General features: G+C 45.8%; 2 protein-coding genes across 2 annotated transcripts in view; both read right to left on the reverse strand.

Annotated features, from left to right (window-relative positions):
* LOC141073546 (uncharacterized) overlaps positions 1–5,262 on the reverse strand; it is a 51,902-nt gene extending 46,640 nt beyond the window's left edge. The window contains exons 1-6 of the mRNA XM_073560812.1: positions 5,145–5,262; positions 4,964–5,061; positions 2,418–2,567; positions 1,787–1,966; positions 1,581–1,704; positions 1,400–1,497 (exon numbers count right to left, since the gene is read on the reverse strand). Of these exons, the coding sequence (XP_073416913.1) occupies positions 1,400–1,497; positions 1,581–1,704; positions 1,787–1,966; positions 2,418–2,567; positions 4,964–5,061; positions 5,145–5,178 (684 nt within the window). The 5' untranslated portion in view covers positions 5,179–5,262. The remainder of the gene's footprint in view (positions 1–1,399; positions 1,498–1,580; positions 1,705–1,786; positions 1,967–2,417; positions 2,568–4,963; positions 5,062–5,144) is intronic.
* Positions 5,263–5,350: 88 nt separating this feature from the next.
* The window catches only part of LOC141070582 (oocyte zinc finger protein XlCOF29-like), a gene marked incomplete at its 3' end in the record, with an annotated part of 38,766 nt that continues 16,822 nt past the window's right edge, over positions 5,351–27,294 (reverse strand). Inside the window, exons 2-3 of the mRNA XM_073559565.1 lie at positions 5,661–5,810; positions 5,351–5,530 (exon numbers count right to left, since the gene is read on the reverse strand). Of these exons, the coding sequence (XP_073415666.1) occupies positions 5,351–5,530; positions 5,661–5,738 (258 nt within the window). The remainder of the gene's footprint in view (positions 5,531–5,660; positions 5,811–27,294) is intronic.

The following is a 27,294-nucleotide window of genomic DNA, read 5'->3' on the forward strand; positions in this document are numbered from 1 at the left end:
TAGAGTCCTTCTGGTTGAGGTGTGAATTGTGTCCTTGAAGATGTCCAGGTATTAAGTTGAGTTATTGTCAGAGAATTAATCAACCTTATCAGTTTTAATTCTTCTCTCTGTTGTCCTTAAATGACCTTTTAGTAGTAAACTTTTAAATCTGTCATAGTGTCCATGTCCAGAGAAATGTTTTCCCACAAGCGTGTCCAGTTCATTCCTGATTGTGTGTCTGTGTATATTCAGCCTTGTTTGTACTTTTTGCATGGTTTCATACATACATCCAGGGCACCTTGCACATTGTATCATGTACACTCACTACACGCAGAGCTGGCGTTTTTTAATATAGCAGTGAGTGAGAACTGGACTGTGGGGCTGGATTATATTCTATGGGGGAGAGGGTGGGGGGCTGGATTATATTCTATAGGGGGAGGAACTGTATTTAATTTTGTGAGGGGGCTGCATTATACTATGAGGGGGCTGCATTATATTCTATGAGAGAACTGCATTATACTATATGAGGGGGGGCTACATTATATTTTATGGGGGCTCCATTATATTCTATGAAGGGGCTACATTATGTTTTATAGGGGCTCCATTATACTATTTGAGGGGGCTACATTATATTCTGTGCGGTGGCCGCATTATACTGTATCAAGGATTATTGAGAACACATTATACTGTATGAAGAACTATGGGGTGCATGTATGGGGAGGATTTTATTATACTATATGGAGAACTGAGGAGTGTATTTTAATATATGGAGGACTATGGGGAAGGTGTTATACTATATGGAGGACAATGGGGCACATTATATTATATGGAGGACTATATGGTGTCATTATACAATATAGAGGACTGTCGTGCACATTATACTATGTGGAGGACTATGGGGTGTATTATACCAAACAAGCAAAATGCTGCCTATTCATCGAGTGATTGGCTTGTTTATGCTGGAACAAAAATTGTTCTCAGCAGCACATCACCCGGTGAAAACTGCAGATATGCTGCTGATAACATGATATTATATGGGGACAGATTGACCTATTAGGGATCATTCTGTCCCCATCATTATTCCTCAGTTGGTGGAAAAAGGCTGGTAAACAAGCGTCGAACTATTTCAATATTTTCGATCACAGTGGTTTAGAGGCCTGAACGCAGCACATGTAAATACAACCAAAATGCTTCTGTGTGATGGGCAATATGTTAGCATTTAGAGTCCCATTTTAAATTTTACCCAGGGTCCTACTTTGCCTAAAACCGGCCCCGACTACACGGACACAATTCACACCTCCACCAGACAGACTCCATACGGGAATAACCCCTTTATGTATAATACTCGTGAATAAAATAAGACCTTCACAGCTTTCTATACATGAAAGGGAAGATCTCATGACAACTTCTCTTCATTTACCTGATGATCCTTACGATAATCGGGATCTTCTTGTTTACAGTCCTGTGGAAGAAGAGGACAGGGACATCTCTCTGGTGTTGTCTTCTTACTGGATAGAACTGGAGGAAACACATACAGGGACTGAATTCATTCCTCACATACAGATAATTATAGGCCGTCTGTATTTAGTCCTGTGTATTACCTGGTGATGTGAGGGGCTGGGGAACCTCCATCATGACGTCCTTGTACAGATCATTGTGTCCTTCTAAATACTCCCACTCCTCCATGGAGAAATAGACGGTGACATCCTGACACCTTAAAGGAACCTGACACATACAATGATACCGTCATCCCCCGAACCCTCCATAGCGTTACTGTATAATGTCCCAGCATTCCCAGCAGTGTCACCTCTCCAGTCAGCAGCTCAGTCATCTTGTAGGTGAGTTCTAGGATCTTCTGGTCATTGATGTCCTTATGTATCAGGGGGTGAGGTGGAGGCCCCGTGATTGGGCTCAGGGGTCTTCCCCATCCCTCAGACCCAGGGGCCTGACAGCGCTCACTAGAGGTCTTCTTCACTACTGTGTAATCCTGGTTATGGAGAGACATATTAATAAATCTCACTACACACATTTCCAGAGTCCTCACCTCTCCAGTTATGTCCATCTCTTATTCCCATAGATAAGTGTTGGCAGCAGATTATTCTAGATTCTTTCCAAGCCTGTGACAATAGAGCTTCTTTGTTCAGGAACAATCAGGAACAATATATGATAAGCTTAACAGATCAGGAATAAATCATTTGTGTGTCTCAATCAGTGCAGCATCTGCAGCAGGCTGTTTCTCTCATACACAGACAAAGGAAAAACAGGAAATACAGTCACATGCTCTTCCTGTGTGAGCCTCTAGGAGTTTTTTTTGTTCTAACTTTACGAACAGCACACAAATCTAGCAACTAAACACTCATAGACAGGAATGGAGTTGTTGCTCCAAACATAGTCCAACAATAAAAATGATGTAATGTGACGTCATCAGAGTCTCTCACCTCTTCAGTAAGTCGGAAGAGGATCTCTAGGGTGAGGTGTAATATCCTCTCCGCCATCTTGTCCCTGTTCCTATCCATCCTTGTAGAGTCACTCAGGAGAATTCTCTTATATAGAAGATCTCCACTGAGAGGATCTGATATTGTAGAGACCTGAATGGGGAAAAGATGACAATGTAACATCATAAAGATCCCATGTAAGAAATCTCCAGAGCTGTTACAGGCTTCAAGTAATCACAATATCCAGTCATGTGCACCATCGGTCATGTCAGGGCGTTCATCAGGACGGTCATGTGCACCGTCCTGCCCTTGGTATGTCAGTATGTCAATTTTAAAAACAAAACCCAATATAAAAACAAAATGAGCAAATACCCTGCCGTAAATAAGTAAATAGCAATAGCGCACAAAAATAACATAAGGTACTTGGTGAACATAATTTTGAACAAAAAAAATGTAAAAGCCATCCCAACACATCACAGTGATAATATTCAGGACAGTTCTAACCTCTAGTATTAAAATACTTAAGGTCCTTATTCACATTTACATCATTTGACATATGGTCTGGTTTAAATACAAGAGGTTAGGACCGTCCTGAATAGGGTCACCATGATGTGGTTTAGTCTCAAGTGTGAACATGTACTTACAAGCTGCATGTATAACAACTTATATTCCAGGTCATTTCTTTAGGTTTTCACTTAGCCTCCTCCCCCCTCTAATCTTGCTTCCTTACCATAAAATTCAGAATCAGAAGTATGCAAAAGAACATCTAAACAAACCCGATGAGGTTAAAATAGAACTTTGTCCACAATGATCAAAGAAATGTGTTGAGAATAAAAAAAGAGCACAGAATTTCAGGAAAATAACATCTCGCCAACCAGTAAGCATGGGGATGGATCAATTATGCTTTGGGTTTGTGTTGCAACCAAAACCACAGGGAACATTTCATGGGTAGAGGGAAGAATGGATTCAATGAAATTTCAACAAATTCTTGATGCAAACATAACACCATCTGTAAAAAAAAGCTGAAGTTGAAAACAGGTTGGCTTCTACAAGTCTATAATGATCCTAAGAAAATGAAAGAGTTGTTTCAGCTCACCCTTAATTAGTTCCTGATGAACTTGAGGAGAAGCATGGGATCACGTCTCTGCCAGACGCCAGTGTGAACACTTGTGAAGGAAGGAAAGATCCAGCTTGATCCAATAAAATCAAAAAAGTCCCATACTGAGATTAAGGACACACACCGTGTTCAAAATGCATCGAGTTCTATTTTGTCACCTTTCCTCCAGTTGATTCCGGCTCAATATATCATAGCAGCAATTCTTTTATATGCTAAACAAATAAATACTTTTGATTTTATTGGATGAAGCTGGATTCTTCCTTCACATAATGATCGCAAACACACATCAAAATCCACAATGGATTACCTCAAAAAGGTGTAAGATGAAGGTTTTACAATGGCCCTCACAGTCCCCTGATCTGAACATCATTGAAAATCTGTGACTAGAACTAAAAAAAGGGCATGGAAGACAACCCAGGAATCTTAATGATTTAGAGATGATCTGCAAAGAGGAGTGGCCCAAAATTCCAACTGACATGTGCGCCAACCTCCTCATGAACTACAAAAAACGTCTGACTGCTGCGTTTGCCAACAAGGGTTTTGCCACTAAGTACTAAGTCTTGTTTGCCAGAGGGATCAAATACTTATTTCTCACTGCAAAATGCAAATAAATGTATATAAATTATATGATGTTATTTTCTGGATTTTATTTTTGATATTCTATCTCTCAATGTTAAAATTAACCTACCCTTAAAATTATAGACTGCTCATGTCTTTGTCAGTGGGCAAACATACAAAATCAGCAAGGGATCAAATAATTATTTCCTTCACTGTATATCGAGGACTATGGGAAGTATATTATACTATAAGGAGGACTATGGGGAGTGTATTATACTAGATGGAGGATATGGGGTATGCATTCTACAATATAGAGGACTGTGGTGCACATTATACTATGTAGACGACTGTGGGGTGTATTATACAAAACAAGCAAAATGCTGCCTATTCATCGAGTGATTGGCTTGTTTATGCCGAAACAAAAATCATTGCTCTCAGCAGCACATCACCCGGTGAAAACTGCAGATATGCTGCTGATAACATTATATTGTATGGGGACAGATTAATCTATTAGGGATCATTTTGTCCCCATCATTACTACTCAGCCGGTGGAAAATGGCTGGGAAATAAGCATCGAACGACTTCAATACTGTCACAGTGGTTTAGCGGCCTGAACTCAGAGCATGTAAATACAACCAAAATGCTTCTGTGTGATGTGCAATATGTTAGCATTTGGGGCCACAATTTAAATTTTGCCCAGAGTCCCACTTTGCCTAAATTTGGCCCTGACTACACGGATACAATTCACACCTCCACCAGACAGACTCCATATGGGTATAAACCCCTTTATGTATAATACTGGTGGATAAAACAAGACCTTCACAGCTTTCTACACATGAAAGGGAAGATCTCATGACATCTTCTCTCCATCTACCTGATGAGCCTGAGGAACATTGGGATCTTCTTGCTTACAGTCCTGCGGAAGAAGAGGACGGTGACATCTCTCTGATGTTGTCCTCTTACTGGATAGAACTGGAGGAAACACATACAGGGACTGAATTTTTTCTGTACATACAGATAATTGTAGGCCATGTGTATTTAGTCCTGTCTATTACCTGGTGATGTGATTGGCTGGGGAACCTCCACCATGACATCCTTGTATAGATCTTTGTGTCCTTCTAAATACTCCCACTCCTCCAAGGAGAAATAGATGGTGACATCCTGACACCTTACAGGAACCTGACACATACAATGATAACGTCAACCCCTGATCCCTCCATAGCGTTACTGTATAATGTCCCAGCATTCCCAGCAGTGTCACCTCTCCAGTCAGCAGCTCAATCATCTTGTAGGTGAGTTCTAGGATTTTCTGCTCATTGATGTTTTCATGAATCAAGAGATGAGGTGGAGGCCCCGTGATTGGGTTCAGGGGTCTTCCCCATCCCTCAGACACAGGGGCCTGACAGCGCTCCCTAGAGGTCTTCTTCACTACTGTGTAATCCTGGTTATGGAGAGACACATTAATAAACCTCACTACAGACATTTCCAGAGTCTTCACCTCTCCAGTTCTATCCATCTGTTATTGCCATAGAACAGAAATATTTTAATGTGATGTCATCAGTATCTCTCACCTCTCCGGTAAGCCGGAAGAGAATCTCTAGTGTGACGTGAAACATCCTCTCTGCCATCTTGTCTTTGTCCATATTCATCCTTGATGGGTCAATCAGGAAAATTCTCCTATATCAAAGATCTCCATTGAGAGGATCCAATGTTGTATGAAACTGAATGGGGAGAAGATGAACAGATATTAACATCATAAAGCTACAATGTAAGAAATCTCTGGATCTGTTACCGGCTTCAAATAATCACTACATCCGGTCATGTGCACCGTCGGTCATGTCAGGTTGCTCATCAGGATGGCCATGTGAACCATCCTGCCCTCGGTAGGTCAGGCCGCCACTTTTAAACACAATCAAGCAAAAAAGGAAGCACACTGTAGCGCCATAACATGCAAATATGAAAAATGAATTGCATTACTGCATTAGAAATATGAAAAATTGAGAAAGTTTAGCGCATAAAATGGCCAAGTTATGTGTACCTGGAAGCCACATTAAGGCATTTCTCATTTTCCTGGAAAACGAGAAATGCCTTAACGTGGCTTCCAGGTACACATAACTTGGCCATTTTATGCGCTAAACTTTCTCAATTTTTCATATTTCTAATGCAGTAATGCAATTCATTTTTCATATTTGCATGTTATGGCGCTACAGTGTGCTTCCTTTTTTGCTTGAATGTATATGAGTTGGTGACTCTAGGTTAAGCACCTGTTCACACTATGCTTGGATGTGATGGTCAGTTTTTGAAACTTTTAAACACAAAACCCAAAATAAAAACAAAATGAGCAAATACTCTGCCGTAAATAAGTAAATAGTAATAGTGCAGGAAAACAACATAGGATACTTGGTGAACATAATTTTGAACAAAAAAAGAAACGTAAAAGCCATCTAACCACATCACAGTGATAATATTCGGGACAGTCCTAATTTCTCATATTAAAATCCTTAAGGTCCTCATTCATATTTACATCATTTGACATATGGTAAGGTTTTAATACTAGAGGTTAGGACCGTCCTGAACAGGGTCACTGTGGCGTGGTGGGATAAGATTTACTTTTTTTTTTTATTATGTTAACCAAATACACTACGTTATTATTTTCATGCAATATTGCTATGTATTTACTGCAGAGTATTTGCTTATTTTGGTTTTTATGTCAAGTTTTGTCAGTGTGAACATGTTCCAGTTCATTTCTTTAGGTTTTTGTTTCAGGCTTTCACTTAGCCTCCTCTCTCTCTACTCCTGCTACCTTACCATAAAATTCAGCATCAGAAGTATGTAAAAGAACAGCTAAAGAAACCCAATGAGGTTTAAAACAGGATTTTGGTTGCTTACCGTAAAATCTGTTTCTCAGAGTCTTCATTGGGGGACACAGGAACCGTGGGTGTGTGCTGCTGTCACTAGGAGGTTGACACTATGCATGAAAAAAAAATGTTAACTCCGCCTCCGCAGTATACACCCCTCCGACCAGCTGTAGGACAATCAGTTAGTGAAAAAGCAGTAGGAGGAGACATTATCATATAAGTCATCATATATTCATTACTCGTAATAAAATCATGGGAGGGCGCTGTGTCCCTCAATGAAGACTCTGAGAAACAGATTTTACGGTAAGCAACCAAAATCCTGTTATCTCTTTCGTCTCATTGGGGGACACAGGAACCGTGGGACGTCCAAAAGCAGTCCCTGGGGTGGGAAACGACAGAAACTTCCTTCAGGTCAGAGAACTCACCACTGCCGCCTGCAAGATTCTTCTGCCTAGGCTGGCGTTCGCTGAAGCATAGGTATGGACCTTATAGAACCTTGAAAAGGTATGCACGGACGACCATGTGGCAGCCTTGCACAACTGCATGGCTGATGCCCTGTTGTGTACCGCCCAGGAGGCGCCCACCGCCTGGGTTGAATGGGCCTTGACCCCAGCAGGGGACACCCTGTCCTTTACCCGGTAGGCTTCCAGAATTGCTATTCTGATCCAGCGGGCAATTGTTGCCTTACAGACCGGCAGGCCTCTTCTCACCCCATTGGGTATAACAAAGAGCGAGTCCGCCTTCCTGAAAGGAGCGGTCCTGGCCAGATAGATCCTTATCACCCTGACCAAGTCTAGCTTATTCAAAGAACGCTCCAGAGGATGGGTTGGAGCGGGACAAAATGACGGAAGGATTATATCCTCGTTCAGGTGGAAGGCCGATACCACCTTGGGAAGAAAGTTAGGAGGAAGCCGCAAAACAACCTTGTCCTGGTGCATAATTAGGAATGGAGGACGACAGGACAATGTCGCTAATTCTGAAACCCGCCTAATAGAGGTGATGGCTACGAGAAATACCACCTTCCAGGACAACAAAGACATGGGAGCTTCCTGTAGGGGTTCAAAGGGTGAACCTGTCAAGGCTTCCAAGACCAAGTTAAGATCCCATGGAGCCACAGGGGATCTGTAAGGAGGGGCCGCATGTGCCACTCCTTGCAGAAAGGTCTTAACCTGTAAGTGGGAGGCCAAATTCTTTTGAAAAAGAATAGAGAGAGCAGATACCTGGCCTTTCAAGGAACTTAGGGCCAGACCGCCATCTAACCCTGCATGGAGAAAAGCTAGGACAGATGGCAGGGAACAGGGCATAGGTGTGACATGATTAGACTCACACCAGCCAAAATAGGCCTTCCAGGCTCGTTAATAGACCCTGGAAGAGGAAGGCTTCCTAGCCTGGATCTTTGTATTAATGACTCGGTCCGAAAAACCCGCTGCTCTCAGTACCGTGGTTTCAACGGCCATGCCATCAAATTGAGCAACCGGGAATTTGGGTGGTAAAACGGCCCCTGAGCCAGAAGATCTGGTCTGTCGGGGAGTCTTCAGGGGGTGCCTGTGAGAAGATTGATCATTTCTGCGAACCAGGCCCTCCTGGGCCAGTACGGGGCGATCAATATGACCAGCATCCCTTCTGCCTTGATCTTCTTTAGCAGCCTGGGCAGGAGAGGAAGGGGAGGGAACAGGTAAGGGAGTCTGAACTGTCTCCAAGGAATAACAAGCGCGTCCGACCACTATTGCTAGAGGATCGCGGTATCTTGAGACAAACTGTTGGACCCTTCTGTTCTGTCGCGATGCCAGGAGGTTCACATCTGGAGTCCCCCATAACTGGCATATCTGACGGAACACTTCCTGGTGTAAGGACCATTCCCCTGCCACGAGCCCCTCCCGACTGAGGAAGTTGGCAGCCGTGTTGTATGTGCCGGGAATGTAAACTGCCGAAATTGCCGGAATTGCGGTTTCTGCCCAGTTGAAGATTCTGGATACCTCGGCCAGTGTCCAGGGACTTCTGGTTCCCCCTTGGCGATTCATGTATGCCACCACCGTGGCATTGTCCGTTTGAATCCGGACTGGCTGGTTGTTGAGGTATCTTCCCCAATGTAGAAGTGCTAGAAAGACCACGCTCAGTTCTAGAATGTTGATTGATAGTGAGGATTCTTGCCTCCACCATGTTCCCTGGACACTCAGGTGGCAGAATACCACACCCCAGCCCAGGAGACTGGCATCTGTAGTTACTACCTGCCAGTGGACAGGGGGAAAAGGCCGTCCCAGATGAACAAGGGGGGAGGTCAGCCACCACTTGAGGAACTCCCTGGTCTGAATGGAGGGGAGGAAGGGGCGATCCAGCGAAGAGATGGACCTGTCCCACTGAAGGAGGATGTTCCTCTGCAGTATCCTGGAACGGAACAGGGCAAAGGGTATTGCCTCTGAAGCTGCCACCATCTTTCTCAGGACTCTCATGGCAGCGCGAAAGGATACAAGCTGGAATTTCAACAGAGAGCGAATTCCCTGCTGGAGGGTAATCCACCTTCTTTCTGGGAGAAAAACCCTTGAGCGGCGGGTGTCAATTACCAGTCCTAAGAATTCTAGGAGTTGTGTTGGCGTTAGGTGGCATTTTTCCCTTTTTATGATCCAACCAAACCGGGAGAGCGTGTTTAAAACTACCGCAAGATTTTCTTGGACCTGAGCGAAGGAGGGCGCCTTGACGAGAATATCGTCGAGATATGTTACCAATATTATTCCTCTGACCCTAAATATAGCTATCATCACTGCCATAATCTTTGTAAAAATTCTGGGGGCTGTTGCCAGCCCAAATGGCAGGGCCACAAACTGGAAATGCTGCTTTTGGACAGCAAAACGCAGAAACCTCTGATGTCCCTGAAAAAAGGGATGTGTAGGTAGGCGTCCCGGATATCTATGGAACATAGGAATTCCTGATCCTCCATAGACGTAATTACCGACCGTATCGATTCCATCCTGAAATGGCGTAAGCGGACCCATCTGTTTAGCCTTTTGAGGTCTAGTATGGGACGAACTGAGCTATCCTTTTTTGGTATCACAAACAGGTTTGAGTAAAAGCTTGTAAAACGTTTCTGCTCGGGAACGGGGACGATTACTCCTGCATTGAGGAGAGAGTCTACTGCCGCAAAAAAACCTAGAGCCATAGCAGCGTCTTTTGGTGGCTGCGATATCAAAAAGCGATTGCGCGGAAGCGCGTTGAAGTCTATCTTGCATCCTGTTGATACTGCCTACTTTACCCAGATATCCTCTACTGAATTCTGCCAGACATCTCTGAAGAGGAGAAGGCGGCCTCCTAGTCTGGGAGAGGTACTGGGAAGGGAGTTGGACTCCCTGCTGGCGTCAAGCTGAAGTAGCTCTGCCCGGCCCTTACCTGGTAGCTCTGCTGTTGGAACTGCGGGAATGCCATGACGGGGTGGCCCGAAATGATACCTTCCTCCTATCTCTCGGTGCTTGCGACCTCTGCGGGCCCTGAGCATAGGTGCCTGTCGCTGGGGTACGGCGAAAGGGCTGAAAGGGCTGAGCCCTACATTTGAAAACATATCGACGAGGTTTGGCCTGAGGGAGAAGGGAGCTTGTACCCCCCATTGCATCCTTAATGATTTGATCTAACATTGACCCAAAGAGCCGGGTGTCCTGAAACGGCAGATTGGTCAGTGATTTCTTTGAGGACAAATCAGCCTGCCAAGCCTTTATCCAGACCGTCCGCCGGACGGCTACCATGTTAGTGAATGCTTGAGCTGCGCAAGACGCAGCATCCAGGGCTGCTGATACCATATACCTCCCGGCATGAGAGATTTGATCTGCGAACTCCGCCAGTTCCACTGGTGGTGCCCCGGCCAATATGCCCTGTCTAAGCTGTTTGGTCTATTCTGTAACAGACTTAGCTACCCAGGCTGAGGCAAAGGCTGCACACAATGTAGCGGCTGCTGCCTCAAAGGCGGATTTTGCCAGGGATTCTATCCTCCTATCATTGGGATCTTTTAGGGCTGCCCCACTGGCGAGTGGGAGGACTGTACTGGTAGCGAGTCTGGACACTGGTGGGTCCACCGAAGGGGAGGCGGTCCAGTTGGTGGTGAGATCTGGAGGGAAGGGATATAGAATCCCAAAACGATTCCCTCTCTGAAACCGCCTGGTTGGGTTTTCCCTTTTCCTGGCCAACACTTCCTCAAAATCCTTGTGGGAGGCGAAGACCCTAGAGGGGGACTTATGATGCTTAAATGAAAAAACCTGATCATTAGGTTTTGATGTGGTGTCCCCAATGTTAAAAGTCTCTTTGAGTGCGGCAATAAGGCCCTGAACCATATCCTTGACCTGGGACTATTCTGGTCCGTACTAAGAACCATCCTCTGAGTATGTCTCTGATAATGCCTTACCTGATTCCGGGGATGAGGACCGGGAGGCAGATGGCCAGAGGAATTCTGGCGGTGAGATGAAGTGAGAAGGGGACCTGGGTTGGTGGTCCTGTCTAAACCTTTTACGGCCTCTAGAAGGCCCAAAAGGAGGCTCCTTTGGTGCTCCTGTGTCCACTGGAGTCTGAAGTGGCAATCTGTTAAGCACCGTTACCAAGGTCTGTGATACCTTGGTAAGGTCGGTCACGGACTTAGATAAGGAAGAGGCCCATCCTGGACACTCGCTGTCTTCCATGGCGATGGATGGCCCCTGGGTGGCAGGCAAGGTAGCTTCCTCCTGCTCCAGGGGTAATGTGGGAGCTCTGACAGGCAAAGCGGGAGGGCTGCACCTGCTCTCTAGCGTAGGTGACACCATAGGTCTGCTGCAAGCTGAGAAGAGTGGCAAGGACTGACCTGAAGGAAGCCTGACATTGCATTTGGTACATACAAAATATTTGACCAAAATATTGGTCAAATATGGCCCTGGGCTCCTGCTGGAGCCCAGGGCCATAATGCTGCCATGGGAGGAAGCTGGAACCGTGCTGCACTACGTGCTTGAAAGTAAGTGTTGGCTCTTAAACTAAGTATAGAGCCATGGGCTGCAAGCCCGAGTGCTGATTACAGCGGTCACATTCAGCCAGAGCGGCTGGTGAGCAGATCATAAAATGCTGCAGCCTCTAACCTCCAGTTCACCCCGTAACAGGGGTTGGTTTACCTGCATGAAAAGATTGCTGTCCCAAACCTTTTCTGCAGGCCGTCTCTCTCGATCATCAGGCTCTGGTGGGCGAGTGATGGGAGAGGAAGGTCAGGACCAGGAGCTGCCACCTGAACACGAGTCCTGTGTTAGGGGATAGGGTCCTGCCCGCGGGATTCAAGAGGATACGGTGTGGCAGTACACACCGTACTCATAATCCCGGTGAGTAAATACAGATGTAGCATATCTACTCTGTATCCCTCCATGGTTACCTAAAAAAGGAACGACGCACATTGAGGTAGGCATGGGTCTGCGAGAGACCTCTGTCCACCTCCTGCTGACACTAAGCAAAAACTGATTGTCCTACAGCCGGTCGGAGGGGTGTATACTGCGGAGGCGGAGTTAACATTTTTTTTTTCATGCCTAGTGTCAACCTCCTAGTGGCAGCACACACCCACGGTTCCTGTGTCCCCCAATGAGATGAAAGAGAAATAGAAATTTTTGGCCACAATCATTAAAGGTATGTGTGGAGAAATAAAAAGGGAACAGAATTTCAGGAAAAGAACATCTTGCCAACCGTTAAGGATGGGGGGTGGTTCAATCATGCTTTGGGGCTGTGTTGCAACCAACGGTATGGGAACATTTCATGGACAGAGGGAAGAATGGATTCAATGAAATTTCAACAAATTCTTGATGCAAACAAAACATCATCTGTAAAAAAGCTGAAGTTGAAAAGAGGATGGCTTCTACAAATGTATAGTGATCCTAAACACACGTCAAAATCCACAATGCACTACCTTAAAAAGGTGCAAGCTGAAGGTTTTACAATGGCCCTCATAGTTCCCTGATCTCAACATCATTGAAAATCTGTGGCTAGATCTCAAAATAGCAGGGCATGTGCAACCAGACAACATGAGCAGTCTGGAAAATTGGTGCAAGGTGTGCCATTAATGAGGAAAGACTGCCATCTGCTGGCCAGGCAAAATCAAGCGGAACTAAAGCGTGCTGAAAGATTTGCAGAGGGAGAAACTGTTAGGAACGGCGGAACGCACTAAATAAAATAATAATAAAGTGCGTTCGCCGCTCGGAGTCCACCGCGCAGTAGGTGGTATAACTGCTGCTAAGTGGTGGCAGACAAGCAATATGGCGGTATGATGCACACGGGTTAAACTTCACCCGGAGTGCGCAAAGTGGCCTTTGTTCACACACAGAGGTGCCGCAACAAAAAACATACAAAACGCTGAACCTGTTAGTGACACAGGCTTCAGGTAGATGCACACACGGTAGCAGGACCCAAGACAGGAGCTGCGTCCCTCTAGACCAACCGTGTGTGCAGCGTCGCTTCTGTGGATGCCAAGGAGGGTTGCAACTGCAGCGTGGAGTAGGACACTGCCACTTGACGACAACGCCACAAAGCAAGCGCAATGTCAGACGCTAGCGTAGCGGTGAGCACAGTGGCTTAAGGCTTGCCACTGACTGGCGCTGACAACTAAGCTAATTCCCTATCCACATGCGTATTATCAAAGGGAAGGGGTTTCAAATGAGTCAGTCACCAGAGTCATGCATCCGTCACCATTCACACATAGCAAGTATAGTCTATACTAGCGCATGGCGGAATGGCCATGCGCGCTTTTTATAGCCGTGCGGGGCCTTCCAAATCTCCGAGATGGACCAATGAGATCTGGAACTGGACCTGGGCACATGACTCCCGATCTCCAATGGGAGATCGTCTCGTGAGCATGCCCAGTAGGAGCACAGAGGGACTTAGTCTCTGGAGCGGTCTGCTGCAAAGCAATCTCCTCTGCAGTAGAAAGACAGCAGGAGACCGCAGAATGTGAGGCTCTGGATTCCTGCAGAGCAGACGCAGAAACCTGACGCCTAACAGGAACCTTGTTTGCTGGACCACATCAGGTGACCCTTTGTAAGAATTGCCCTGATATAAAAGCCCAGCACGCCAAACCACAGGTAGATTTGGTGCCAGGAAAAAGAAAGGAGCAGACGTGCTCTAGAGACTCCACTGAGACCATTGTGACAGGCCTCAGCAGGGAGTCTGTGCTACCTGGTTGTTGGTCTCCACCTGGCAAGGTCCAGGTCTCCCGGAAGATATCTCCGTGTACGGCTTACGCTGGTCAGAGCAGTAATCTGCGGTCTGCGCTGGGCAAGCCTCCAAGGTTGGACTGCGCCTGTCAAAAGTTGAGGCCCGATCCTCTCTGTCCCTAGCAAGAGAGACTTCACCTACAGTCAAGCCAAGAAAAGCCGTTTGGCGACAGCGACAGGAGAGGCACGCCTGTGATATAGAAGAGTTAATGGTTTGCCTTTATATCTCTTTAATTGCCTTTAAGACTTCAATTGCCTTTTGCCTATTATTGCTAGAATTATTCTTATGTAGACTATTAGTCTCTGTTTTCAAGAAAACTATACTTGTTATCATATATATGTTCTCAATAGTCAGTAACAACATGTTCTGGGTACATTGTAAACAAGGTATGACCCTGAGGGGTGGAGGGCTACATGAGCTCCATAGAGTTACATTTGTTGTAAATGGTATAAAATATTGCCTTGCATTTCATTACATCAGATAAAATGATCTGCCCATGGTCCGTGTGTGTGAGCAGTCTCTTTTGTCTCCAAGCGCTTGTAAATTATGGGCGAAAACTCCTAATCTGGCCTCACTGGTGATCTGGCATACCTGACTCTTGGTCAGAACAAAAAGCAGCTACGACAGTTTTGATGCCCAACGGGGACCGTGGAAACCAGCCTATTTGGAATCCATATGTGGGAGTTTCCTGGGAGGTTGAATATTCAAAATCCAGGCTGCAGCAGGTGAGAACATTTAGTCTTACATTGATTTTGCGTTTGCAATCTGTCCATATGAGAGTTGAATAATAGAGTAATAAGATAATAATTGTCATCTGTATTATCTGTCAATCTATTCTGGCAATATACTAATATACTAACTGGTTGTGTACTGGTGTACTGTGCAGCACAGAGCCTGGGATAGACTCTGTACAGTGTTTATTTTGGATTGGCAGTAAATCACATGAGGCGGTATTTTGTATAGGCCTGTGGTTTTTGGTTGTTTTGGTTTTCATTGATTCTTGTTGTTTAAGAAGTTGGCTTTGGTGTTCTCAGAGTGTCAGTGGACACTGCTGTAGGTTAAGGTGTCAAATCCAAAGTGCAAGATAGGCAGGCTGTGTGAATCCTTATATATATGTCTATGAGAACCTCTGAATGAGATGAGAGAGGAGTAATTGAGTATAAGGGATTTTTGTTATCTTCTCTTTGTAAAATCAAATGACCGCTGAAAAGTGAGAGAAAAAAAAAATCCCTGAATGAGCACGTATGAATGAATCATCACACATCATTTTGTGTCAAGGGACTTTACATTGTAAAGTTTCCTGAATGCATTTAGCCAGGAAAGGGCAAGACTCGGTTACTCACATTATGCAGTTATCTGCTCTTACAGTTAAATCCCGTGATTGAGTTTTTCTTGTAGAAATTGATTTTGATTTAGTAACATAGTAACATAGTTTTGAAGGCTGAAGGAAGACCTTATGTCCATCTAGTTCAGCCTATTTTTAGTGCAGCTGTTCTGCATTGTTGATCCTGGGGAAGGCAAAAAACCCACAGAGTAGAAGCCAATTTTCTCCATAGGGAGAACAAATTCCTTCCCCTAAACTGGGTCAACCATCTACCTATAATATTATGTTATTTGTAACCTTCTATACTGTTACTCACAAGAAAAGCATCCATTCCTTTCTTAAATTCATTCAGTGAGTTGGCCATCACCACTTCCTCAGGAAGAGAATTCCAGAGCATCACTGCTCTTACCATGAAGAACCCTCTTCTATGCTGGTGCAGAAATTGTCTTTCCTCCAAACGAAGAGAATGCCCCCTTGTTCTTGTCACAGTCCTTGGTACAAAGAGTTCATTGGAGAGATCTCTGTATTGCCCTCTGATATACTTGTACATATATATTAGGTCTCCCCTAAGTCTTCTCTTTTCTAGAGTAAATAGACCTAATTTTGATAACCTTTCTGGGTATTGTAGTGAACCAACTTCATTTATCATTTTAGTAGCCCGCCTTTGAACCCTTTCAAGTTCAGTAATGTCTTTCTTGAGCACCGGCGTCCAAAATTGCACACAATACTCCAAGTGTGGTCTGACGAGTGATTTGTACAGAGGGAGAATTATGTTTTCATCTCGTGTCACCAGACCTCTTCTAATGCATCCCATGACCCTATTTGCTTTGAAGGCAGCTGTCTGACACTGGGCACTCCAATTTAGCTTCTTATTGACTAAGATGCCCAAGTCTTTTTCCATGTCTGATTTCCCCAGCAGTTTCCCATTTAGTAAGTAATTGTAGCATCTGTTTCTCCTTCCCATGCGCATAACCTTACACTTATCTGTGTTAAGCCTCATTTGCCATTTTTCAGCCCAATTCTCCAATTTACTCAAATCTGTCTGTAGTTGCAAACTGTCCTCCTTTGTGTTAACTACCTTACATAGTTTTGTATCATCTGCAAATACTGATATTTTACTGTGTAAGCCATCTACTGGATCATTAATAAATATATTAAATAGTAGGGGGCCCAATACAGAACCCTGTGGTACCCCACTAGTAACCCCGGCCCAATCTGAGTATGCCCCATTAATAACCACTCTTTGCTTTCTATCACTAAGCCAGCTACCTACCCATCTACACACATTTTCCCCTAGCCCAAGCTTTCTCATCTTACTTACCAATCTTTTATGTGGGACAGTGTAAAATGCTTTAGAGAAGTCAAGATAAATGACATCCAATGATTCTCCTTGGTCCATTTGAGAGCTTACATCCTCATAGAAGCTGATCAGGTTAGTTTGACAGGAGCGATCCTTCATAAATCCATGTTGATATGGAGTTAAACATTTATTAACATTGAGATATTCCATAATGGTATCCCTTAGAAACCCTTCAAAAATTTTACCCACAACAGATGTTAAGCTTACCGGCCTATAGTTTCCAGGTTCCCTTTTACACCCCTTTTTGAATATTGGTACCACATTTGCTTGCCGCCAATCAAAAGGAGCAGACCCTGTTTCTATAGAGTCTTTAAATATAAGGAATAGAGGACTGTCTATCAGATTACTTAACTCCCTTAATACCCGAGGGTGAATGCCATCAGGGTCTGGTGATTTGTCAATTTTAATCTTACTAAGGCGGTTCTGCACTTCTTCCTGGGTTAGGCAGGTAATACTTAATGGGGAGTTTACATTATCACTCTGCATTTCCCCTGGCAAATCCTTTTCCTGTGTGAACACTGTTGAGAAAAAAGTATTTAAAACATTTGCTTTTCTCACATCGCTCTATTAGAGTTGAGCGAAACGGGTCGAAAAATTTCAAAAGTCGCCGACTTTTGGCAAAGTCGGGTTTCATGAAACGAAACCCGACCCTAGGATGAGGTCGGCCACGAGGTCGGCGACTTACGCGCCAAAGTCGCGTTTCAAAAGTTTGTTTTGCGCTCTTTTTCAGCCAATCAGGATCCACGGACACTGTGGGCAACGTGATGACATAGGCAGGGGTCACCACTATCTTTCAGAAGGGCATGCAAGTGATTGGCTTGCTTTGGTGGGCGTCACAGGGGTTATAAAAGGGCGTGCACGCCGACCGCCATCTTACTTCTGCCGATCTTAGCATAGGGAGAGGTTGCTGCTGCTGATTCTGTAGGGAGAGCGTTAGGCAGGGAAGAAGAAAAAAAACTGCTTCTGCTGCTAGCGATTTTGCCTGTACAACACACCAGTCACTGTGTGTGCAGTGCAAGGGGAGGCTATATTGTGGTGGATCAGCGGTGTTGGTTGTTAGGCTGCCTTCTAAGGCTTCCTGACAGCTGCATTGCTGTTTACCCACTGCTCTGCAAACTGCTTTTTTAAAAGCAATCCCAATTTTTTTTTTTGTCCTGCAGAGGTACTGAGCGTTCATTTTTTCACACCATACAGCGGTGTACGCTCCTCACACAGTACCGTGTAACGGCTGTTATCACAGCCACAGTGAAGCTATCTGTGTGTCACTCTGTGAGAATAAGTCAAGGACATGTTCTGTTCTTACAGACCTGCACCTACTAGTTTTGTCTAGCTTTCAAACAGTTAAATATATTTGCTGTTTGATCACATTCAAAACTATAGAGAGACAGCGTGTGTCAGTCCGTATACTTAGAAAACACGGAGCTTGACAATTTTACGTACACCGGACAGCCGTGTACATGCACGCTCCTCTCATTACCGTGTAACGGCTGTTATCACGGCCACAGTGAAGCTATCTGTGTGTCACTGTGGAAGGATAAGTGGAGGACTTGTTCCGTTCTTACAGACCTACACTCTAGGGAGATTCCTATTCTGCCCAATTCTACATACACCTTGTAGTTTGTGATACACTAGCCAATTTCTGCCTGTGACATAGCGCTCTGATATTCAGTGGGCCTCACACAATCCAAAAGTGTCCAGTGTCCACTAGTGTGTGCAGAAATTCAAAATCTCCCTTATCCTGTAGTTACTTTTTTCACACCTGTGCCATCGAGCCTGTGACATAGCGCTCTGATATTCAGTGGGCCTCACACAATCCATAAGTGTCCAGTGTCCACAAGTGTGTGCAGAAATTCAAAATCTCTGTGATCCTGTAGTCACTTTTTTCACACCTGTGCCATCGAGCCTGTGACATAGCGCTCTGATATTCAGTGGGCCTCACACAATCCATAAATGTCCAGTGTCCACAAGTGTGTGCAGAAATTCAAAATCTCCCCTGTCCTATAGACACCTTGTACCTTGTTTTACATTACTATATAGTTTGTTGGATTTTGTCTACATTTCTACAAAAAATGAGGAAGGCTGGTGGAAGAGGCCGTGGAATTGGGCGGGGGTTGGCAGCTGGTAATGATGGTGTTGGTGGTGGATCTGATGGTAGTGGCAAGAGCAAAATAGGACCGAATGCAGGAGGTGTTGAGCCTGCGTCATCGTCTGGCTCCATAAGGCTTCGAAGGCTTAGTTTTCTAGGAGTTGGCAAACCGCTTTTAAAGCCAGAGCATCAGGAAAAATTTTTGTCTTACATTGCTGACTCAGCCTCCAGCTCTATCGCCTCCTCTTCTGAAGTTGTAAAAAGTAAAAGCACTGAGTCGTCATTGGAGGCTCATGTTCATGAACCACACCTTTCCTTGTGTCCTTCACCCCAACCAAGATTGAAGGATGACGCAGGCCATACTACTGATTACTCCATGGAGCTGTTTTCACATACCATGCCTGGAATATCAAGTCAAATGGTGAATTACCCAGGCCAAGATGAATCTGACATGGAGTGCACTGATGCACAGCCGCTGATAGATGATTCTGCTGGTACATTCACGCAGAGCACTACATTGTCCTCGCAGTGTACAGAGCCAGATTCTGACCCTGATGAGACTCAGGTGCCCCTTCCCGCACACTATGCCACCATACACGGTGACACAGAGGAAGGTGCACATGACATTGAAGAGGAGGTGATGGATGACCCAGTTGTTGACCCAGATTGGCATCCATTGGGGGAAGAGGGTGCTGCTTCAAATAGCTCAGATGAGGAGCATCCACAGCAGACATCAACATCGCAACAGCTGTTATCTGGCAGGCCCGGTGCACTCCAAAGACAGGTTCCAAAAATCAAAAGAGTTGCTGGACAGCTTGTCCAGAGGGTCAAAAGATCACAGCGTGCTAGGCCGCAAAATGTCTGCCAAAGTAGGAAGAGTGCAGTGTGGCACTTTTTTGAACAAAATCCTCATGATCAGACCAAGGTTATCTGTAAGAAGTGCGCAAAGACCTTTAGCCGAGGGAAAAATCTGAAAAATTTGAATACCACTTGCATGCTTAGACATTTAACCAGCATGCACTTGCAAGCGTGGACACAACACCAAACCTCAAGTGCCACATGTGCAACTGATCACAAAGAAGGTAGTCAGCAACGCTACATTGTTTCCCCCACTGTAAGCCCACCGGTTAGCACAGCAGCAAATGTTGAGGTGTCGTTGCAAGGCCACAGCAGTCAGGGAATCCCACTGTTATATCAACGAAATACTGAATCTAGGCCATCAGAAAGAACACCAACTCCATCACCATCATCAACCCTCTCTCAGTCCGCCCTGTCCACCGCTACTTCCACCATATGCAGCTCTCAATTCCAGCTCACCCTCCCAGACACTATGAGTAGGTCAAGAAAGTACTCAGTCTCTCATCCGCGTACACTGGGTTTGAACGCCCACATTGCCAAACTAATCTCGTTTGAGATGATGCCCTATCGGTTGGTGGAAAGCGCAGCTTTCCGCGAACTCATGGCCTATGCAGTACCACGCTATGACCTACCCAGTCGCCACTTCTTCTCTCGCAAAGCCATCCCAGCCCTCCACCGTCATGTAAAAGACCGCATTGTCCATGCACTCAAGCAGTCAGTGAGTGGAAAGGTGCACCTCACAACTGATGCATGGTCCAGTCGGCATGGCCAGGGCCGTTACATGTCCATCACTGCACACTGGGTTAATGTGGTGGATGCAGGGTCCACAGAGGACAGCGGTGGTGGGACAGTGCTGCCTAGCCCACGGTATAGGAAACAGTTGGCTGTAGGCGTTCGACCCTCCTCCTCCTCCTCCAGAAGCGAAAGCTCGTCCACAGAGCGCAGTCGTACGAGCACTCCATCTGCAGCTGCCACTGTTGCACACGAGGTGTCCCCCTATCGAGCAGCTAGTGGAAAGCGTCAGCAGGCTGTGTTGCAGATGATGTGTTTGGGCGACAGACACACCGCCGAGGTGCTGGCCGAGTACTTGAAGCGACAAACTGAGTCATGGCTGGGCAGTGTACATCTTGAGGCAGGCAAGGTAGTTAGTGCTAACAGTCGTAACTTTGTGGCAGCCATAGCCCTTTCAAAACTCAGCCACATACCTTGCTTGGCTCACACCTTGAACATGGTGGTGCAGTGCTTCCTCAAAAATTATCCGGAGTTAACAGCCCTGCTCCAGAAGGTGCGAAGACTGTGCGCGCACATCCGCCGGTCGCCTGTACACTCCGTTCGTATGCAGAAGCTGCAGCGATTGCTCCACCTTCCTAACCACCGCCTCATTATCGACATTGCAACAAGGTGGAACTCCACCCTGCACAAGGTGGAGCGGCTGTGCGAGCAGAGGCAGGCCATAATGCATTTGTGGGAGGATACACGGCCAGGCACTTTGAGAGCAGACATGGAGTTGACAGGTGTGCAGTGGTCGAAGCTGAAAGACCTCTGTAAAGTCCTTCAGTGTTTTGAGGAATGCACACGGCTGGTAGGCGCAGACGACGCCATCCTAAGCATGAGCATCCCACTTATGCGTCTGCTCATGCAAACTTTGACGCACCTTAAGGAGCAGGCGTCTGCAGCCAATGTTGACGAGGAGGGAATCCTTGATGACATTCAGCCATTGTCTGCTCAGGGACCTCTCCTGGACGAGGTGGAGGAAGAAGAGGAGGAGGAGGATGATGATGGAGATGATTACTTAGGGGAGGAGTATGCATCTCGTGGGGCAAGTGAAAATGTTGGCGTGGCAAGGTCTGGTACAGGGTTTGTGCGTGACTGGAGGGATGTGGATTTGCCAGAAAGTGCTCCTCCAACCAGCACTCGCAGTGCATCATTGACACCGGGAACATTGGCCCACATGTCAGATTATGCCTTGCAGATCCTAAAAAGGGACCCCCGCATTGCCAAAATGATGAACGATGACGACTACTGGTTGGCCAGCATCCTGGATCCACGCTATAAAGGCAAATTACAAAACATCATGCCACAGGAGAACCTTGACCTAATATTGGCTAATAAACAAGCAACTCTGGTAAATCGGTTGCTTGAGGCATTCCCAGCACACAGCAGCGGTGATGGTTCTCACACGAGCCGTACGGGCCGGGGGCAGCTTGGCAGAGGTGTTCATGGTGCACACAGCAGAAGTGGGTTTGGAGACAGGGGTTTCATGACAATGTTGTGGACTGATTTTTCAAGTACCGCTCACACAACTGGTAATACTGCATCGATGGAAAGTGACAGGAGACAGCAGTTGTCAACTATGGTTACAAACTACTTTTCCTCCCATATCGATGTTCTCCCACACAGGTCATTCCCCTTTGACTATTGGGCCGCTAAACTGGACACCTGGCCTGAAATGGCACAATATGCCTTACAGGAGCTCGCTTGCCCAGCTGCAAGTGTGCTATCGGAAAGAGTCTTCAGTGCAGCTGGATCAATCCTGACAGAAAAAAGGACCCGTCTGTCAACCCAAAATGTGGATGATCTAACCTTCATTAAAATGAACCATGCATGGGTTTCCAAGGATTTTGTCCCACCTTCCCCTGATGACACATAGGGTGACAGAAAAATGGCTTGCTTTGGTCCACCTCTTCCTGGGACTTGACCTATTTTGCCTTTTGCATCAGCTGAATGTCCAACATCAACATATGCCACTTTCTAAAACTCCCTAACTGTGCTGCCTCCCCCCCCATGGCCGGGGTCACCACCTAGCACACGACACCGTGCGAGTGCCGTTGCCCTGGACAGGTGGGTAGGTCGACTCTTGGGCGCGGGCACTGGCACAGGGTCCCTCATAGTGCAATCAAGTGTCTCTGACGGTGGTGGTGCACACCCGCCGTCAGACACACCGCCGTACTATGAGGGGCCCAGTGCCAGTACCGACGCCCACGAGTGGGCCCCCCTTGCTTGGGCAGGGCCCCAGCATTTGCAATCTTTACCTCTCCCTGCTCCTCCGCTGTGTAGTCTGGGCCGTCAAATCCATACTGTGCCTGACACCATCTGAGCCTGCCTCCTGATGTATAGATATATATTTTGAATGTGTACGCTATCCATACATGTTATCCGGGGATACGGTACCCTTTCTCACCTTTGTGCAATCACGTGCAATCCATACTTGTCCTAACACCGTCTGAGCCTGCCTCCTGATGTATAGACATATATTTAGAATGTGTACGCTATCCATACATGTTATCCGGGGATACGGTACCCTTTCTCACCTTTGTGCAATCACGTGTAATCCATACTGGGCGTGAGAACGGCTGGCGAGCTGTTACGCAAGCTACAGCACCTGTGGTTTGCACACGTAAGTTTTTTATTTTTTCAGGAATGACGGTTAGGCCTAATTCCGGAACTGCGGTTGACCTGCACTTACTGGGAAATCATCGTTCGCGGGTAATAATTGTAATCAGTGATCCCCATCACTAACCTTGTTCAGCGGGTTATCTGCACCTGTAAGCGACAAATTCTGGCCTTTTCAGTGTAGCGCACATGCAGCCACGGACATGTAAGGGCATGACACACCAGTTATTGGCCAATCTCATGTGCCAGAGCCTCACGTGTCCCTCTAGTAAGCCGGACTCGGACCGTTCGTTAACGGAATTAAGCTTGCAATGTGTGCATCTTTTCTGTAGCTGGCATGGTTGAGGTTTCCCAGGTGGAGTCGAATTTAACCATAGGCTCCACTCCTGGTGGTGCCCTTCTGGACATTCCTTTAAGGTTCAGCTTTGCAACCATACTGCCCACGTAAAACAAACACTTTGCCTTCATGAACGCTGTTTGGAGGGTCATGACTCGTGGGAATAAAGCCGCCCAATCAGTTAACCTGCTAGAGCGATCCTTCGTTGCTCCCAAGCATGACATCACACTCCCTAGGAGGAAGGTAATGCCACTGTGGCGACCGTACTCCTGGGGGCGACACAAGTGCACTGATGCCCAGCCACTGCTCGATGAATCTGCTGGTACATTGACCCAGACCACTACATTCCCCTCGCACGCTACACGGCCTGAATCTGACCCTGATGAAACTCAGGTTACCCTTCCCATATACAGTTCCATCTTACACGGTGACAAAGAGGAAGCTGCAGATGAAAGTGCAGGTTCGGCCCACCCGCCATCAGACACACCACCATACTATCAGGGGCCCTGTGCCAGTGCCGTCGCCAACGAGTGGGCCCCCCCTGCTTGCTCAGGATCACAGCACTTGCAAGGTTGAAATACTGTGCAGTGAGATGGAAGATGGGGACGACGAGGAGTCCAGACTAGTACAGGGATTCCCTAGCGAGGAGACTTATTTCATTGTTTTCAATGTTGGGACAGCAATTTTGGGGGAGCACTATACTCTGGAGAATGATAGATGGGGCCCACCATACACTGGAACATTCCAAAGGTGGACATCAGACACTGGAGCAGCATTTACAGGGCCCATTATACACTAGAGCATTAGAAATGGGGCCTATTATGTTTGGAGCATTATTTGGGCCCATAAGACAGTGGAGCTTCATCCATGGGGACCAACATATACTGTAGCATTATGTGGAGCTCATCATATACTGTTTCAAACATTATATGGGACCAATGATTTTGTATGGAGAAATAGATGGGCCTCGTCATGAGATGTAAAAAGTGAAGTATTTTTCATTGTACTATACCGCTATTTCTCTGCCGTATCGGAGCATGATGAGTTGTGGTATGTGTTAAAGGGGCGCTCTTTCGCCCAGGGCACATGAAAACCTGCAGCCAGCCCTCCCCCCCCACAACTTTAGCCAAATAACCCCCATTTTTCAGTGCGTAACTTGTATTATGAAGTTAATTAAGGTTGACAAGCTTAAGTAAGAAGAATTGATGCTTTTGGCATTCAAATGGGCACTGTAGGTGTGTTTCCTGTCCTCCTCTCACTGCCGACTTTTATTCCCCATTGACTTACATTGGGTTTCGTGTTTCGGGACGACCCCGACTTTTCCCTATAATCGGCCGATCTTGCTCGACCCGACTTTTGGAAAAGTCGGGTTTCACGAAACGAAACTCGACCCTAAAAAACCAAAAGTCGCTCAACTCTACTCTCTATGATTTCACCCTCATTGTTCTTTAAAGGGCCGACACCTTCAATTGTAATCATTTTACTGTTTATATAATTAAAGAATAGTTTGGGGTTTGTTTTACTTTCCTTAGCAATGAGTCTCTCAGTTTCCACTTTTGCTAAATGCATTTGTTTTTTACACATTTTATTTTTTTCTCTATAACTTTTTAATGCTTCTTCATTGCCTTCTTGTTTTAGCTTCTTAAATGCATTGTTCTTGTTATTTATTGCCCTTTTTACATCCTTATTTAGCCACATTGGTATTCTCCTGTTCCTAGTCCTTTTATTTCTGTACGGTATGGCTAGCTCACAGTGGGTGTGTAAAACTGATTTAAATATTTCCCATTTATTTTCTGTGCTCCTATTTTTGAGGACATTGTCCCAATCAATTCGGCGAAGGTCCTCTAAGCTGAACAAACTTTGCTTTCCTGAAATTCAGCGTTTTCGTAACCCCCTTCCAGGGCACCTTACTGAAGGACAAGTGGAATTGTATTATATTGTGGTCACTGTTCCCTAGGTGCCCATCGACTCATACTTCTGTTATTCTATCTGGCCTGTTGCTTAAAATTAAGTCCAGAAGGCCTGTCCCTCTAGTTGGGCCCTGCACAAGTTGTGACAGATAATTATCCTTGGTCACTGACAGAAATTGGTTTCCTTTCTGAGATACGCAGGTTTCAGTTTCCCAGTCTATGTCGGGGTAGTTGAAGTCCCCCATAATATTCACCTCATTGTGATTTGCTGCTTTGTCTATTTGTTTCAATAATACATTTTCAGTGGTTTCTGTTATATTTGGTGGCTTATAAATAACCCCTATGAGGATTTTATTACTTTTCCCTCCATGTATTTCCACCCATAGAGACTCCACCTCTTCATTTCTCTCTTGTATATCTTCTCTTAGTGTGGGCTTTAAAGTGGACTTTATATATAGACAGACTCCACCCCCTTTCCTTTTTGTACGATCCCTCCTAAACAAATCATATCCTTGCAAGTTAGCCGCCCAGTCATAGCTGTCGTCTAACCATGTCTCAGTTATTCCTACTATGTCGTATTTTTCCTCATACATCACCAACTCCAGATCTTCAATCTTATTGGTCAGTCTTCTTGCGTTGGTCAGCATGCAGGAAAGAAGTTTTGCTTCCTTTTTCATAGCTTCCTTCTGAGTACCGTCTTGGGTCCTCTTTACCACATCTAGTATCCTTGATTAGTTTGTCCTTCTGCTGCATGTTCTTGTCTGCTGTTTTTCCTCCCATCCCCTCTTCTAGTTTAAAGAGCTACGGCATTCTGTTACTTTATGAAGGACACTACATTCTGATGGGAGGGGGAATGATGCCGCTGCGCGGTTTCTCTTCTCCTCTCCTCTCGCTCCTCTCGTCTAATCTCTGCTGAGTGTTTAGTAGGAGGGGGCACAGAGCTGCGCTCAAGATTCTCTGTGGTTGTCCTTGGTGTAATGCTCGCTATTAGATTTGTGCATTTTAAAGCAACAGTACTTAATTGAAGTGGAATTAAATTTTGTAAGTGATTGCTTGGTCATTAATGTGTTTGAACCTGCTTCTAGTTGTGTGATTGATTTGTATAGCAAATTGTGGATCAACAAAGGAGGTAGCCGACTGTATGGCTGATAAAGTAGGTTAGAGGCTTATCACACCTGGGCCTTCTTACTTTAGTCAGCGGGTTTTTTGTTGTGGGTGAGAGGTGAGGGCAAGGAGCCTTCTGGATACACCTTGGCAGGCTCACTCTGACTTGCTATGTGTGGGCTGTAAGACAGAGGTCCAGACACATAGAAGGGCATTTCAGAAGAAAGATGAGCAGTCTAAGTTGAAGCAGCCTTCCCACAATCCATGGAGCTCGGCTGGAAGGAAAAAGGCCTATTCCTATTCTAGCCAGCTGATCTAACGGGTGAGAGGCAGAGAGCCTTCTCCTTACATCCTGTAGGTCTACCGGGTGAGAGGCAAGGAGCCTTCCCGCTACACATTGGCAGGCTCTCTCTGACTTGCTAAGTGTGGCCTGTAAGACAAAGTCAGGCACACTGAGAGGGCATTTCAGAAGAAAGGTGAGCTGTCAGTTGGAAAAGTTGAAGCCATGGGCAACTTTTTCTGTGTACAGTCGGTGCCCCCAATGGGATCCAAGACAGCTATGCAGATTGTAAAAGACAGAGAAGGAAAGGAAGCAGTGAAAGATGTGGGACCAATATTGAAAAAGGCAAAAATGCCAGAGTGTGGATGTTTGGATGTACAGAAATGGCACAGTTTCAGAGCGGAGAATAGGGGGTGGATAAAAGACAAAAAGAAAGAGCAACAAGTGAATAAATGGTGTCGTTTGGCAGAGGAAATACAACAGTATGGATGTAAAGAGACTACA

This window comes from Dendrobates tinctorius, unplaced genomic scaffold, assembly GCF_039654945.1.
Source record: "Dendrobates tinctorius isolate UK_male_01 unplaced genomic scaffold, ASM3965494v1 ptg000014l, whole genome shotgun sequence".
NCBI classification, from domain to species: Eukaryota; Metazoa; Chordata; class Amphibia; order Anura; family Dendrobatidae; genus Dendrobates; species Dendrobates tinctorius.